The sequence below is a fragment of the Pundamilia nyererei genome, unplaced genomic scaffold, assembly GCF_000239375.1.
Source record: "Pundamilia nyererei isolate P.nyererei 1_Seehausen unplaced genomic scaffold, PunNye1.0 scaffold00058, whole genome shotgun sequence".
NCBI lineage: Eukaryota > Metazoa > Chordata > Actinopteri > Cichliformes > Cichlidae > Pundamilia > Pundamilia nyererei.
In genome coordinates this window covers 2,270,962-2,287,815 of record NW_005187459.1, presented here as the reverse complement: position 1 = coordinate 2,287,815, position 16,854 = coordinate 2,270,962, and the positions used below count along the sequence as shown (strand labels likewise).

Here is a 16,854-nt window from a genome sequence, read left to right as displayed (position 1 = left end):
TCTAGCTTTATTCCACCTACTGTTTTCCTTCAAGAAACAATGTCTTGAAGATGTGGTCCGTGCTAGTGAAATGAAAAATGAAAGAAAAACATGGCAAACTTTACGCAAGTCTGCGCAAGACTTGTACACTAACAATAGTACAGTGCTGAACTTTTCTTTTTTCCCTGAAGGTTCCTCTGGGGTATTGTTGTGGTTCCCTTTGAAGGGTTTTCCAGTCTTTTGCTTCACTGATCACCAATAAGTCCTGTTCCCAGTGCACAGCTGAGAGGAGTCACTCATAAAGTTCAAACACACCCTGCAGCCACTCTGTGAATCAGAGGCACAATTGTACCACAGTTTTCAGCCGCAAGAAAAATCTAACTAATCAGGTGAATAATTTATTTCATTCCAGCGCATGCTGCACAAGGCTTCATCTTGTGATTGCAGCTTAGATAGATGCTAAAGTGATATCACTATTTCAAATATCAAGTCCATGATGTTGTAGTTGAGTCTTTTCTCCGTTTGGAGCCTTTAAGTCATTTTACTTGCAAGTATTTCAGACTTTATGCAACATCTACTGCAATCCTGCCCCTCCTACAGAGGATCCAGGATCTTTCTCGCATTTGTTTTAACAGGCTTTTGGATTCAGTTTTTCTTTATGTAGTCTGAGAACAAAGGTTGTACAACCTTAGAAAAAGATGTTTGAGACTGTATGAAAAACCCTGAGCAGACCTGATGGCAACATTTTTCAATGAGTTGTTCTCGTAAGGCTTTTATATCATGCCAGAAAATACAACTGGAAATAAATAAGTCGAGGCTAATAGAAACATTAGCAATGAGTGTGCAAATGTCTCCAAGACACATAAACACTTAAGCATATAAACATGCTCTTCTACACATGGTTTATGCCTTTTTCTATGTTTACACTCCAGTCAGCATCTCTGTTTCAAGCTTCCTATTGCACTCAGATGATTTCTTATGCCACACCTGCAGCAGCAGGAGCAGCAGCTTGGATCCTTCGTGAGGCTCTCTGACTTTTGTCCTGTCGGACTTGGCCATTTTTGTGATGATCCATGTTAGGCTTAGACTATTTTTGCCAAATTGCTGTTTAAGTTAGTCATTACAGAGCCATTATGGTATAAATCTAAACAACAACCTATGACAAAATGTTCTAAATTTGCCTCATGCATGTAGTCTGGTCCTACTGTAGGTGACATATTTGAGCGCAAGCCTTGTGCACACATGTGCCTGCTGCTGTGTGTGGATGTGAGCCATGCTTCGTGGAGTGTTTTGTTGCTCAGGACTTGTTGCTATCCCTGAGGCTTACGTCACCTGACATGGATTTGACTGCTGTTTCCGTGGCACTCAGTCGCTGGCCAGCTTCACTCCTGCAACTGTCTTTTTTCCATTCATTACTCAATAGCTTTTCAGATAAGTGGTTTTTCAAGTTTCACAACTCTGGTCTCATTATCTTAATCGTGACATCTTTAAGTTAAACACGAATTCATTTGAAAATACTTTCTCTTCCTATGTGGTATCATAGCCTATGAGATCAACTGAGATGAGAGGGAAGAGCTTATCTTTGTGCACAAGATGTGGTTTGACAAAGCACTTTGGCTTGTGGGGTAATGACAGGCAAGCAGTCCAGGTTCACGGCAGTGCAAGTGAATAGCTTCCTCTAGTGGTAAAAAGAAATAATTGCAATTCTGATTGAGATCAAATTCACTGCAAGTAGAATAAATTTTTTTTTTAAAAAGCATAAATTATTAGTAAAGCAAAAATATAAAGACTCATATGTGCTTGTCTGCTTTCAGGACATCAATGTTTGCATCCTAGAGAATTACCCTGAGTGCTCCAACCCAAGGGTTTTCTACATCATCCCCTACTTCTGTGGACAGCATCCTCAGTGCAGGTATTTATGAGATTTTGTCAAGTTGCATTACAAAAGCTTGGTAATATTTCTTTCCAAGTAATGCTACTCTAGTGCAAACTTTCTCTTGGTCTTATTTTCCTTCTGTCTCACACAGAGAGCCAGGAGTATGGGCTTTGGAGAGGGCCAAACAGAATGTGCTGGAGAACTACCTCCTTGTGGGGATATTGGAAGAGCTGGAGGACGTTCTGCTCCTGCTAGAGAGGCTCTTACCTCATTACTTTACTGGAGTACTCAACATCTACAAGAGCCCTGGTAGCTGCACCTTGTGATATAGAATGTTTTATGTTGTCAGAGTATCGAGTGAATGTTTTCCTATACAAGACAATAAAAAAGTCTTTAGCATGGTAACGTGATCAACGTAATTAGAATGTGAATAGTTTTGCGGGTATTTTGTCACAAATTTGCATAGCCTGGTAGTGACCGTTAAAATGCTCTAACTTCCACACAGGACAGAGTTAGTTCTCATGATTTGATTTATGCATACCTTTTTTTTAATGAGGTTCTGATCACAAGATACAGTTTATCTGTTTATTTTGAATGTCATAAAAATGTGCTATTACATGATTTGGGGTGATCTTTATTACGAGAAATATTCAGTGACTTCATACAAAAGGTAGCAACACCTTTTGTATGTGATTTATCAAAAATATCACCTTTATAAGAGCTGCAATAAGAGTTAGGTAGCACTCTTAGAACTCATATGGATAGTAGTCAAGATCCTGTGACTTCCAGATACAGACAAACAAACTGGTGATGGCTAACCAACAGGGCATAGTAGTGGTGGACAAGCAGAGCAAGAAGGCCATAGTGACAGATATAGCTAGGAAGAAATACCAAGAGCTGCATGTTATTTTTGTCCAGCTTAGCGAACCGCTTGTCATGATGACTTTAGTAGCAAGATATCTAAATAGATGAGGTGATATATGAATCATTCACATTAAACAGCAATCACTTGCTACTTAACTGGAAAAATAAGTGGCTTAAGATGATGATATATGATATAGTTATTAAGTAATTTCCTGTCTAAATAAATGTGCTTGAAACTTTTTTTAAAACATTTTGATTTTAGTCTTTGCTGAACTTTGTTTTTTTGTCTCTCCATCATTTTGTTGCAGATTATAGGAAAATGGGAAACATGACGGGCACTGTGCGTAAACAAACCCCCACTTTAGAGGCCCTGCAGGTGCTGTATCACCGCATGCGCTATGAGTACGAGTTTTACAACTTCGTCCGTGACCAGTTCCACCTCACGAAGAAAAAAATCGGCCTGAAGTCTGTTTCCAAACCCCCCGCCTATTCAAATGATTTCCTGCGGCAACTGGCCCTTCGAACCCCAGAGCCTCTGGATGAAGACGAGGAACTGGAAACGGATCTGGAGGATGCAAATAGCTGGCTGGTTCATCCCTAAGGGATGCTCGATGAACATTAGACGCAGCCACGTAACGGCTGCTTAGCTAGGACTGGCTAAAGAAAACTGTACCCTGAGGACAAAGGGGAGGAGTTTCAATCTTTCAGCGTCACCCAGAGAATTGAGGTGCAACTCCCAACCTGACGGGCTCAGCACTGAAGACTGTAGAGTTGAGAAACTGGATGGACAAAATGCTCTATTTATAAATTGACCAAGGGCAATGGGAAATAATATTCAACTCAATCTGCTTGACTCAAGTTTTCCTTTTTATAATTTGGGCTTCTTTTTGGGTTCGTTTAAAAACCGTACTGTCGCTGTCATCTCCAGGGAGAGATTAGTGCAAGATCTGGACAGCTAACTGTGATTGGAAATGTGCTAAATGTTATCGCCAGGTTGTTTACTATAGGAGAGGAATTAAAGGCATTTCCCAAGACAGATTACTACTTTATGAGAGGTTTGATGTCCTGAAAGATGGATGTTGTTGTGAATTTTAAAAAGTGCCATAAGCCTTTTAGGTATATTAGTCTTCCAGGACTGTTGTCAGACCTTATTAAGGGTTCTGGGATTTGTGTGGCAGAAAGTTCTGTGCACAGCTGGCAGAGTTGTGACATAGTCAGTTCATTTGTTTTAGTATTGGTTTATAACATTTTGTGTAATTTTGTGTAATTTGTTAAATACTATTAGGTGTAAATGAGGGTTAAACTGCGAGCACTCAAGTATGAATTCAGAGAATTCCAAAAGTGTGCATGAATGATTGAGTTTGACCAAACAAGCTGTGTATTTTAGCAAAGATTTATTATTTGGGACAGGCTATATGTTGATACTGTAGAGTGAGTTAAAAGCCTTTATGAAGCCTAATTTGTATTCCAAAGTTTAAAAGATTGAGCTTGCCAAATAGCAGTTTTTTTTGCAAAACTGTATGAATACACTGCACTTTGTGTTAGGTGACATTTCCTTAACATCTGCAGCAAAATGAGGGATTTGGTCACAACTGAATGCTGATTTGCCTGTCATTTCAACTCAGATTATTTGCTGTTTAAGGGTTTTCTGTATATTAATGTTATCATCAAAGTGTGTGAAGTGTTACCAAGCCCAGTTAATACTTATTTCTAATTATCCAGCAGCTCCACAGTGCTTTTTCATCACAGATGTTTAAAAAAAACAATTAACCATAAGCTATTACGTGACTAGACATTTCACTCTACCATCTTAATCTCTGTTCTGCGTATCTTCATCATTATGTTCCGTGTTTTGTTTTTTGCTAGTTTTATTTATTGTTTTCTATTCATTTGCATTCCATATAAAATTCTCAGGAAGATAAAAAAAAACAATGTTTAACGCTCACATTTTTTTTGTTGTTGTTTATGCTGGTGGCTATAAAACAATTTTCGGCATTTAAGGGTGTCTAGAATGAAAAATGGACAATGAATGAACAACTAACAAAGACCGTCAATAAATGTCCTCTTACTATTGCAGCTATTGCCCCTGTTTTACTTAAAAATGGTTTTGATACAGAAAAAAACGTACTTTTTACAGACATATTATGGTGACTCCATTCGGGGAATTGCTAACTATATGTATATATATAATATGTATGCATTTTTTCCAAGAACCTTTGTTTAAGAGAGGGCATTCACTCACTGACCACTTTAAAAGAAGTGGCCCTTAAAGACAGAAAGGTAATTTAGGGGACGTTGAGGCATGTTGTTGGTACCATGATGTTTTGGGATTTTTCCCACACCACCACAGGGTTAACAGAGTAGAGTCAGAAGAAAATGGAAAATATCCACTTGGCAGCATTTCTCTGGGTGACAATGCCATGCTGATGTCGGAGGTCAGAAGAGAATGGCCCTACCACTTCAAGCTAAGTAACTGTGTAACTCGGGGCATGAGTTACTATACATACCTAGCATGCAGCTCTGTATGCACAAGAGTATTTATTCTGGCATGTCAAATCTTGAAGCAGATGGCCTAAAGCAGCCACACCAGGTGCCACTCCTTTGAGCTAAGAGCAGGAAACTGTGGCTACAATTCAACAGGATATTGGAAGAATGTTGCCCGATATCTTGAATTCTGCTCAGACATTTATGCTAGGACGTAAACATCATGAAAACCATCATGATCTATACCGACTTATATCAATGGTTCAGGCCACAGATGGTGTTTAAATGGGGTGTGGGACATTTTCTTGCCGTATTCTGGGACCTGAACAGTGTTTAAATGCCACATCTTACCACTGCTTTATGAGCACAATGTGAATGTGTGAATATTTCCAGCACCTTGTTGAATATATGCCACAAATAACTAAAGCTTTTCTGAACACAACAGGCGCTCCAACCGAATACTAGCAAGGTGCACTTAATAAAGCGTAAATAGTCATCACTCATTGTAATACTCAAATGTTTTTTTTATTTAAATCTTGAAAAATTAGAGTGACAAAATGTTTTTGGAAATATCCACAAACACTCGTTACATTTTCAGAATTTTGGCACATTGTCAACAACAGGAGATAATCACTTACATGAAGCAGATTGATAACAACATCCTTACATCCTTACTCGCTCCATTTAGCCCAGTAATAGCCCCCACTCTATTTGAGGCACCAGTATCACGCCAGAACTGGAAGTTCACGTTAGAAGAACTCATGTTTAGTACTTTTCCATACACATAAGCACACACACATAAAAACTGGTAGTTTTCTCCTGAAAAGTTGAACACAGAGGACCTTTATGTATTCGGTAATGGCGATGGGAATGTCACTGTGGCTGTGGGACTTCCCCTTCACCATCAAACACAAAGCTGTTAATGTATATAGGCACCGTATCCTCAGACCTGCTGTATTATTTTTGCATTTCCAGCACCAAGTTCAAACTTTCCTTATTGACAAATGGAAGGAATTCACTTGCTCCTTTACCGAGGTTTATAAAGTCTCTTTCTGTATCACTGTAAAACTGTGCTAACTAAAGCCAGTTCATATGAACAGAATGAAAAAGCCATAAACCCCAGTGTCAATCCTCTGCATATTTATTGTAAATCAAAATAAGACGAGGATGCTATTAATGGAAAAGTCCATACTGTTGATTGCAGACCAGTCACCAGTTTTAGAACACCAGCCGCTGTTCTTTTTCTCCTTTGGATTAATGCACCATAACTGTAACATAATATTGTAAATCAGGTATATACAGTACATCTCCACAGTGTTGTGGTCCATCCCTGTATTTGGTCCAAACATCTGGAGATCATTTGACTCTTGAAGACTCTATAAGGTACTATTATGCTTCTTTTCTTAATCTGCCTAGCGTCTGATTGCATATAAGCGCATATAAAAAAATCTTAACTTGACTGTTCTACTCAGTTCTACCCACACATGCACACAGATTAGATAACAAAGGCATAGTAAAGCTCAGCAATGGCATCTTAGACAAGATGAGCAATTAAAAAACTCCTGCACACTGTTATTGTGATCGCCGTAATGTTTATGGGTAATTAGAAAATTCATTAACCTTTAATAAAGGTCACAATAATAGGAAGAAGAAGACCTAATAAAGGTCTAACAATGGTGTGCAAAACTTTGCTCTTTTGTTACCTTTAAATATTTGATCTTTAACAAGAGGCAGTTGAGGATAAATCCAGTGATAGATTCACAGCAAAACTGATGTCCTGAGATTAAAAGAAAGCCTTAAAAGGCAAGTTGAAGGCACTTATTTAATATTAGAATAATACATTCTAGATACACGACATACGATTTATTATGGTATAAAATAACCAAGGCACTGCAATGATCTGGTCAGATGGTCGTAGACGTCAAAAAATGTGCAGCAGTTTAGCTTTGATAACTTTGTTTTAAATGATAACTTGGTTCAGTACAGCTGGAGTCTGATTTTAATAGTTTTGGTCATCACTTCTTGTCGGTAATATAAACACTGTGGTAAGAGCAGGAGGATACCCGCTGAAACACTGCTTGAAAGAAGCCCAACAGGGCAAGAAACACCTGACGACCTAACATAAAAATCTGCTTTTGTTCTGCCTATAACTACAAAAACTTCATTTGATTTAAAAATAAATAAAGTCTTTCTATTGTCTGTCCTGTCTGTCTTATTTGTAGCTGTGTTCCAAGAAATTTTGAACATTTTTTTTAAGTACAAAGTTAAAATCAGTAATAGAAATTATGATCGAAACTACAAAAAAGACTCAAAGTATGCTTTCACAAATTACCACACATGGCACATGATTTTCATTGTTTTGTGATGTTTACATGATAGAGCAGAAGAGTGTGAGGAAGTTCTCAAGCCTCCTAAAATATCAAGCTGTTGGTCACTTTACAGAACAAAATGTTAACAAAAAAGTCACTTCACAAGTTATCATAAAAACTTATCTTTTCTTGTTTTTCACTTTTTTCCAACCATCCTATTAATCTATGTCATTTTTGTTTCCAGGTATTTAACTGTTGTCACCTCGTCTCTCTTCCACAGCTTGTCTCCTTGTGTTTAGATCTCTGTGTTCCCTGAAGTGTATGGCTCAAGCTTTTGCTCCATGCTGGTTCAGCTCCAGTCTGTCGTTCATCTTGCTGGGCTTACGTCCCAGAGATTCAGCCTCTTCCAAGGTGGTTGTCAGAGGTTTGCCAAGGGTCTCAGGCAGAAACAGTGCGAGTACTCCAAAAATTAATGCCAGGATTCCTACAATAAGCTAAACACAGGTTGTGATTGAGAAAAAGGGGGGAATTTTTTTAATTTAGCAGTGCTGCCAGGGTAAACTTAGAAATAAACTATGATAAATGAGAACAAATGGAAGTTGACAGCTAAAACATTAAATGCATTTCTATACCTGAGGTAGGTAGATCCAGATGTCAGCCAGGTAGACACAGAAAGGGGCCACCACACTGCCGACACGGCACATCATACTGCCACTACCTACTGCCAAAGACCTGGAGGAAGAGCAGCATTACTCCCTCTGTTAGAATTAATTTTTTAGCAAACCCTTAAAACAAAAACAAAACTCTTTAGCGTGCTTACCTGATGATAGTCGGGTAAAGCTCGCAGGTGTAGAGGTAGATGAGACCAAAGGCAATCGCAATAGCAAACTTTCCTATCATACTCAGAACAATAGTCAGGATCTCTATGTCCTGTAGAAATGAAGAGAGAAAGAAAAACAAAGAGAAAGATTTCAATTCAATTTAGCTTTAGACACCTAGCACCAAATAACAAAACTAAATTCCAGGTGCATATACTACTTTTAAAAACTCAAGAAAGCACAAGTAAGTACTTGTACTTAAGTACTTGTACACCTGATTGCCCTTGCTCATCAGAGACTTAACGAACTTAATAAGTGTTGCTCTGTCAGTCACTATAATTTAATTTATTATTATACTCTCTGACAAGTTCTGATTGTGTGTCAAACATGCCCTTGACTTAAAACATCCATAAAAACATACATGTTAATATATGGTAACTAAGTGAAGAATAAGCTTGAATGTAAAATGAAATGTATTTGATTATTAATTCCCATTGACTACAAAGCAGTGTATAAACTGTATACAGCCAAGCTATCGTGTGGTTTCTATTAAGAAGTGCTGGAAACAAACTGGAACTTAATGAGACTGCAACTGGATTCATGACAGCTGGAATGAACAGGTGTGAGTAAAAGGGTCGCTACTGCCGTGTCAGCAGGGTTGCGACGCAGAACTTTAGACGTGTCCCCTGTCTCCATGCTGCTATTTTTTTTTCCATCTTTCACTGTTTGCGTGGCTCCTAAGATCAAAGGTCATATTTATTTAAAAATGAAGTACCAGCTGTTTGCCAGCTCATCCATGAACAGTGCTAATTTGGGTCAGAGCTCAGAACACATGTTGGGAGCTTCAAGTGTCGGATCTCATTAGTACTGGTCAGTGATCACAAAATACATCGCAATAACAGTCGAGTTCATTAGAGTACAAGTACTTTAAGTAACTCTATGCTTTATTTATTCTATCTTGTAAGCAGTAGCATCACTGTCACATGTGTAAAGCTCCACATGCAGTTAGGATGCAGGATTACAAGCATGGCTCATTTGTAAGAGTTACCAAGACGAAGCCTCTTCCCTCCAAAAAAGACATGGCGGTATAGTTTAGGATTGCAAAGTTGCCTCAGAACTTAACACATGTTAGAGAGAGTTTCTTAAAGTACATGTACTTGTACAGTTTGGACTGTCTGATTTATCGCCTTGTCACTGGGCTGGTACTGTTGAACTCTGACACTTGCACCTAAAGATGACTGCAGATTTCTGTGAACAGCTGAACTTTTTTTTGGTGGTGGGGGGTGGGGGTGGGGGTAGGGTGCATCTCTGTACGTACAGCAGGTACCACAATAATGAGAAAACAGGCGACCGCAGCCAGGAGCAGAGATGGGGCACACGTCTTCTTCCTTCCAATCCGATCCATTGCAAAACAGCCAACCAGATAAGAGGGGAGCTCCACTGCACCTGGAAACAACCAACCACAGCCGCTCTCTGTCAGGGGTTATCACTGGCACTGACAGTGACATTCTATCTGGAGGACCTAAATAACCATCTGAAAAGCTGCCTCCCAGATCTGCTCTTCACTGTGCCTCTAATGGAAGTAAATGGGGATCACTCACTAAATATTCCTCTGGCAATTAAATGATCAAGATTAAAAATACACTTTCCGTTGAGCGTGAAGATACAAGACAATTCCTTTAAAACAATTACTTTGTGACTTGAATTAACATAATTTACAATTATATTTCTAAGCAGTCATCCTGAAACACATTTCAGCAGTCATTTTGATGTTAACCTCAATTTCAGTGATGACCTAGACATCCAATCTGCATGTTAAGAATCAACAGTCAAATCTGAAAAAAACCTTCAAGTTTACTGTCCTGAATGGAAATCTACTGGAGAGTTGTGAAATGCAAAAAAACCCCAATAAAAAAACCAAAAACAAGCCAAACAACATCATTATCCAATCATGCTTCTAGACTCATGACAGTTTTAATGGAGAGGTGGCAGAAATATTCTTCTACTCGACCTCTAGGTAAAGATGGAGGTAAGTGGACTTTTTCTTGGTCGACTTGGTTACACATTTGGTTATCTGCCACAATCTTTACTCTTATCTAATGTCAACAATTTCCCTTGTGGGATTAATAATCTACCTACCTATCTAAGTCACAGCTAGTAATAAATTCTGCAAACCTATTTTATAATTAAGTGATCGTACTGTTACATCCCCCAGGAGGATGTCTCTTCTCCCTATTAACCTTTTGTTTTGTCCAGGCTCCACCTCCTCTGTCCTGAGTCAAAGGTTAAATAAAATCCTGTGTTTTCAAATAGCATTACATGAACACTATATCAGTTCAACTAAAAGATGTTTGTTAGACTGTAAATCCTATTTTCTCAATCAGACAGAAAACCACGAGGAAGCCATTTCGCTTAAGGATGGAGCGCTGCTATTTTTGTTGAGTCCTCGCAGACTGATTTCACTCTCGGTTACATATACAGAGCACTAAACAAAGCAAAGTAGAGGAACATATGATTTTTACTGTGTTTGAAATTTCCACATAAGGTTCTGCTCAACTTAGAAGTAGCAAGAGTTGTTTTTAGATTAAACAGATGAACTAAATCATCTCCAGACTCACTGGAAACACTCTGAAGTAGAGTAAGAAGCAGAGACACTATTCTACATCTGACACCAAAGGTAAAAAAAAAAAAAAGTGCCAATATGATCACAATATTAAGTACATGTTTATAGTTTTGCAATCTCAGTACCAAATTCCCACTCATGTGAAAATCACTTACCAGCAAGGAAGAGGTTAACATACTGGTTTCCTCCCAGATTTACTGAGCCCAGAGAGAAGACGTAGTAGCCCAGACTGCCGATGAACCAGATGGCCCACACTGTGCATGTACGACCGGCCATCCTCCAGCTGCCAAACAGGTCCACGATGGTCAGCTTCTTCTCAGGCTTGGATGACTGCTCGTCTGTGTCTCCCTTCAGCAGACTTTTGCCATCTTCTCTCTTCCCTGGCTCCAGGAGATCCTCAGCTTTCAGCCTGCATTCAAGGCCGTTGACGCGGGCAATCACATTCAGCAGTTTCTCAGTTTCCTCATAGCGGCCCTTGGCCATCAAGTAAAAGGGGGTCTCGGGAAACTTCCAGCAAAAGAGCAAGAAAGGTGCGGTGCATACGGAGAGGACTATCTGGTAGATCCACCACACCCGCACCAGGTAACCAGTCAGAGCCACCATCATGACGCCAACAGCAAAGGCTGCATGCACATGCATCGATGTCCATGTGCGTACCTTGTTGCCAGTGAACTCTGTTACATAGACAAAGACCACCACCAGATAGCCACTAGACACCTGTCAAAAGCAAAGATGAGAAATAGGAACTAGTCATTTTAATAGCAGTTTAATAGCAGTTTTCCACAGAAAACAGATAAAGTGGCCAAGAAATGTAGAAAAATAAAATAAGAGATGGAAAAAATGCCCTTCTAACATGTTACAGATGCTGATGTTGTATATAGTACTGTGCAAAAGTCTTGAGTCATCCATCATTTCTTAATATTTGGTTTCCAAGGAGCTAGACTTTCTTAAGATTTTTAAAGTGCACTTGAGAAACAGGCCTTCTGAAGTTTTTCTTTGGACATTGGCTGCTTTTTCACTCATTTTCAGTCCAGACTTTTTACCTGACCTGGTGGCTGAAATTTTTTGCTTTTGTTTAATTTGTCTTTGGGAGGTTTGTGGTTTTTGTTTCTTTGTTTGTTAAGCCACTTAACACTGACCTATGAATCATTCAGGGATAAACTGGGGGGAAAAGACAGCAAAGATCTGAAAGATAGATCTGGTCAATCAGTTGATCCATTTACTGTTGGTTACAGCCTCACCAGAAACGGTCTGAGTGGAAAGGTGGCTGTCAAGAAGGCATTCTTATGAAAGGGAAATGGGAGAAAAGGCAGAGGTATGCCAAATTATAGAAGACTTGAACTGAATTTGAGTGGGAACAGATCTTATGGAGTAATGAATCGAAATTTAAATTTTTTGGTTTAAGTCATCATCAATATTTACAGAGGATGTCAGTTCAGTGGTACAATAGCGACTGTCTGCAGCCATCTTTAAAACACAGTGTCGTGGTTTGGGGTGGCGTTTCAACCAGTGATGTTGGGGATCTTGTCAAAATTGATGGATATTTGAACACCATCAGATTTTGATCCACCATGCAATACCGTTAGGAAATAATGTAATTGCACTTCATTTTTCATATTGGCAATAATCCTAAACCCATTTACACGTGGACAGAAAAAAAAAAATCACAGTGGAACACTATTAGTCGTGGATTGGCTTCCCCAGAGTGCTATGGGATCATCTTGATAGAGAACAGAACATAAGACAGCCAACATACAAAGAAGAGCTTTGAATGTCCTTCAAGCTGCATGGAGAACTATTCCTGTAGACAACTTAAAGAAATTACTAAAAAGTGAGAGTTCAGGGTCTGTCAAAGAATAAAGGTGGTCATCCCAAATATTCCCTAAAAACTTGTTAGACCTTTGCAGAATCTGTCCTATTTATTGTATTTCCTTGTATGTTAGCTCATGTTTCAATAAACAGCTGCAAATGCTGAGTGAGAGGTGGCTCGAGACTTTTGCACAGTACCATAATTTGTCCACAAGATGGCACTCTGCAGCTTCCCTGCTGGCAACCGTGTTTGAAACGCCCAACAACCAGCTAATCCCAACAGAGTCGGACAGAGTATAAACAAATAAGTAAATAACTACACATAACAAATGTTAGGGAAATCTGTTTTGGAAAATATCGGTCGATATATTGGAATATCAGATTTTTAAATCAGCAAATATCTGTATTAGTCTTATATAACTTATGTTGCTCAGACTTTAAATGTAAGGTTATGATCATGCTAGTAAACCTGAAGTATATCCTTTGTGTTCAACCTTATGAACTTATGAAGCAAAGAGAAACTGACTGCATGCTCTTGTCGTACACAGTACCAGCATACAACAAATTTATAGTTCATAGAAATGATTTGGGGATATGTCTTTGTAGGTTTGCCGTGTGGTTTCATAGTGTAGCTGTGCAGTGTGGTTTAATAGTATAGCTGTGCAGTATCAGTGTATCAGTGACTCTATGTGAAAAACAACAGCTGTAACTGAGGAGGACTGGGGGGGGATGGTAGAAGACGGAAAGGAGTGAAATAGTAAACAGACTGAAAGGGCCCTTTCACTGCTAATGTACTGACATGTGGACTTGTAACCATACAGACCGCCTTCCTTAGGGGTGTTAGTTTAAGCAGATATGAAATAATCTGCATCTAAAGCAAACAAACCCATGTTTAAATATAAAGACAGAAATTAAACCTGTTTGTCACTGTTTGTGTCACATTTCCTTAAATTACATATTTAAGGGGTATTTTTGGTTTGCATGTTGGCTTAGCTGCAATATGCCTACAGGGGGTGTATTCAAGTATATTACCTGAGAACATTAGGGACTGGACAAGAGGTTGTTTAGCTGAGAAACATCCACTGGTGGCTGTTTGCAAGAAGAACATTGCAAATATGCCACTTCTCATGTCCCACGTTGGCTTTTTATAAAACACACGTACGCACAGGTACTTAACCATTCACAACCGTACCCACCATAGCAAGGAGAAAGCGGAGCACCACAAAGAAATAGTAGTTTCCGGAGAATGCTACAGCTACTCCGAACCCAAACTGACAAACGCTGGTGAGCATCAGAATCTTCACACGCCCAACTCTGGTGGAGAGAAAGAAAACTATGTGAAAAAGAATGACAGAGACAAGCAGACCAATAAAGGAAGAGAAAAGAGCTTGTATATTCAGTTAAGGAATCGATTAAAAGGGGCTTATAAAGTTGTCACAGTCGCACGTGGTTTTAAATCATTTCGACAGGAGTGCTTGACAGGAATATGATACTTGTGCATGAAGTTACGGAGAAGACTGACTGCTTTCTGCTAAAATTTACTGCTGTAAATGGTAAATGGCCTGATTCTTATATAGTGCTTTTCTACTCTCCCAGAGCTCTTTATATAACAAGCCTCATTCACCCATTCTCACGCAAGCATTTTTTCACTTTTTTGCTCAAGTGCTTTCTATCTAACAATCACACGAATTCGCATTCGGAGAGCAACTGGGGTTTAGTTTCTTGCCAGAGGATATTTGGCAAACAGACTGGAGCAACCACGGATCGTACCACCAATCTTTCGATTAGTAGGTGACCTGCGCTACCTCCTGAGCTACAGCCACCCCTGCACATGTAAATGCTAACCACTCAAATCTGGCTTTGCATTCTGCTCCAGTCATTACCTTCCACTTCTTTTTTTCCAATCTACATTAACTATGCTTTCACTTGTCCTGCCTCATTTTCACTATAATCATTTCTTTCCACTACCTTCTTGACCTAATGTGAAGCCATACGTCCTGAAATTACAACTACATGAATTACAACTACTTTGGCAAGTTCCTTTTTTTAAAAACATATAGTCTATGCCAGGACAGCCCTTCCTGTTTAAAACTTAACTCAAAAAGTGTCACATGGTAACATTTAACCCCTGTCTTTGACTCTACATGTTGCCTGAAAATAACCTTGACCTCATCTTACAGCAGCCCCTGCTTACCTGTCAGCAACGTCCCCAAACACCAGCGCTCCAATCAGCACCCCGAGCATGAATGTGGGCTGGCACAGCTTGGCCAGCCACTCTTTATCACATACCAAGTCCCAGTCGGTCACAATGCTTTGGTAAACTTCGGTGTGGTCATAAGCAAAGTTCCCTGTACATTCTTTCACTGTTTTGTTGCCATCGAAGTCATACGAAAAGTGTGTTGGGTTGATGCGAAGGGTGCAGCGGCACCGGCTTAGCTCCCACTGTTCTCCTTCTGCTGTCTTCACCACCAGCGGTCCACTACCTGATTTGAAGACTGGTAAGATTTCTTCCAGGCTGCTTGCCGTCACGTTACCATACAGAACGTCGGTGATGTTGCCGGGCACGCTAGACACAAAAATTGGAGTTTCCACCAGAAAAACTGAGGCCAGGTAGTGGATTCCACAAGCTATGGCCTGGAAGACTGCTGCAAAGTACAGACATGCCTGAAATCTGGACAGATGGCGAATACAGGAAAATTATTGTGGTGATTTTACAGTATCACCAAAAAAACAAAAACAAAAAACTTCTACAAAGGCAACCTTAATAGTTCAACTTTTAATGGAATCTAAAAGACATTTCCAGGTATCCAACAGCATTATCGTTTCAAGACAATTGCTTTGAATGTAGTAATTTATTCAGAAAACAAGTCTATATCCAGTGTTGGGGAGTAACGGAATACATGTATCGCCGTTACGTATTTAAAATACAAAATATGAGTACATGTATTCCGTTACAGTTACCGTTTAAAAAGGTGGCATTCAGAATACAGTTACTTTGTTGAAATAAGTGGATTACACGGCGGTACTTTCCTGTTTCATATTGTCGCGGGTCAGGACTGTTTGGGTTTTGTTTGACAGCTATGTTCTGTTGTTCCAGGCGTTACGGTTGCCATGGTTACAGGGTGACGCTCTCTCTCTGCGTGTTTCCTGGGTGAGAGAGCACTTTTTGTTGTTGTTGTGCTAAGCTAATAGGCAGAATGCTACCGGTATAGCTCTAAAGAATGTAGCATCATAGGCAGTGTAGTCCGTGCTCAGTGTTGGGAAGGTTACTTTTAAAATGTATTCCATTACAGATTACAGAATACATGCCCCAAAATGTATTCTGTAATGTATTCCGTTACATTACTCAATGAGAGTAACGTATTCTGAATACTTTGGATTACTTAATATATTATCATGCTGTTTACAACTACGTGAATGTACTATTGCTGTGATTTATTACTGTTACTGAAGGTCTGCGGCTCCGAACCATAGTAAAGGGACCTCTGGCTAATACGGTGGGTTCTGTGTCGGGCTCTTAGCCGAAAAATAGCTTTACTTTGTTGTGTGGGTCAACTTTGCTTGCGAGAGACAGAGAGAGGAGTTGAAAGGCTGCTCCAACGGAACTTATTGTTTTTGGAGGAAAACACGAACACGGTGTGCAGTCGAGTCTTAATAGCTTACTTACAACTGGGCTCTTCGGGCACTCTTCTTGGCTGCAGTGGTTGTTATTATATTTACATGCTTCAGCTCCTGTTTTTGCTCGATGACAGCTCGTACTTTTCCTTTTTCTCCCTCCCTCGCTTGATGAACCAGCATGATAATATATTAAGTAATCCAAAGTATTCAGAATACGTTACTCTCATTGAGTAACGTAACGGAATACGTTACAGAATACATTTTGGGGCATGTATTCTGTAATCTGTAATGGAATACATTTTAAAAGTAACCTTCCCAACACTGTATATATCATAGACAGCATCTTCATGCCTCGGTTTTCTTCCAAGGAATCAGACTTTCTTGTCATTTTTAAAGTGACTTCGTGCAATAGTTGTCTGGGCTTTCTGAAAATCTATCCATGTTCTTCTTTGGACACTGGCTGCCTTTTTTTTT

General features: G+C 39.5%; 2 protein-coding genes across 2 annotated transcripts in view; one reads left to right on the top strand and one right to left on the bottom strand.

Moving 5' to 3' along the window:
• usta (uronyl 2-sulfotransferase a) overlaps positions 1–4,808 on the top strand; it is a 56,529-nt gene extending 51,721 nt beyond the window's left edge. Inside the window, exons 6-8 of the mRNA XM_005734455.1 lie at positions 1,794–1,891; positions 2,007–2,164; positions 3,028–4,808. Coding sequence (XP_005734512.1) covers positions 1,794–1,891; positions 2,007–2,164; positions 3,028–3,320 — 549 coding nt within the window. The 3' untranslated portion in view covers positions 3,321–4,808. The remainder of the gene's footprint in view (positions 1–1,793; positions 1,892–2,006; positions 2,165–3,027) is intronic.
• A 986-nt stretch (positions 4,809–5,794) lies between these two features.
• slc22a16 (solute carrier family 22 member 16) overlaps positions 5,795–16,854 on the bottom strand; it is a 17,957-nt gene continuing 6,897 nt past the window's right edge. Inside the window, exons 2-8 of the mRNA XM_013911188.1 lie at positions 14,957–15,433; positions 13,959–14,076; positions 11,109–11,670; positions 9,649–9,776; positions 8,333–8,442; positions 8,145–8,244; positions 5,795–8,006 (exon numbers count right to left, since the gene is read on the bottom strand). Of these exons, the coding sequence (XP_013766642.1) occupies positions 7,839–8,006; positions 8,145–8,244; positions 8,333–8,442; positions 9,649–9,776; positions 11,109–11,670; positions 13,959–14,076; positions 14,957–15,433 (1,663 nt within the window). The 3' untranslated portion in view covers positions 5,795–7,838. The remainder of the gene's footprint in view (positions 8,007–8,144; positions 8,245–8,332; positions 8,443–9,648; positions 9,777–11,108; positions 11,671–13,958; positions 14,077–14,956; positions 15,434–16,854) is intronic.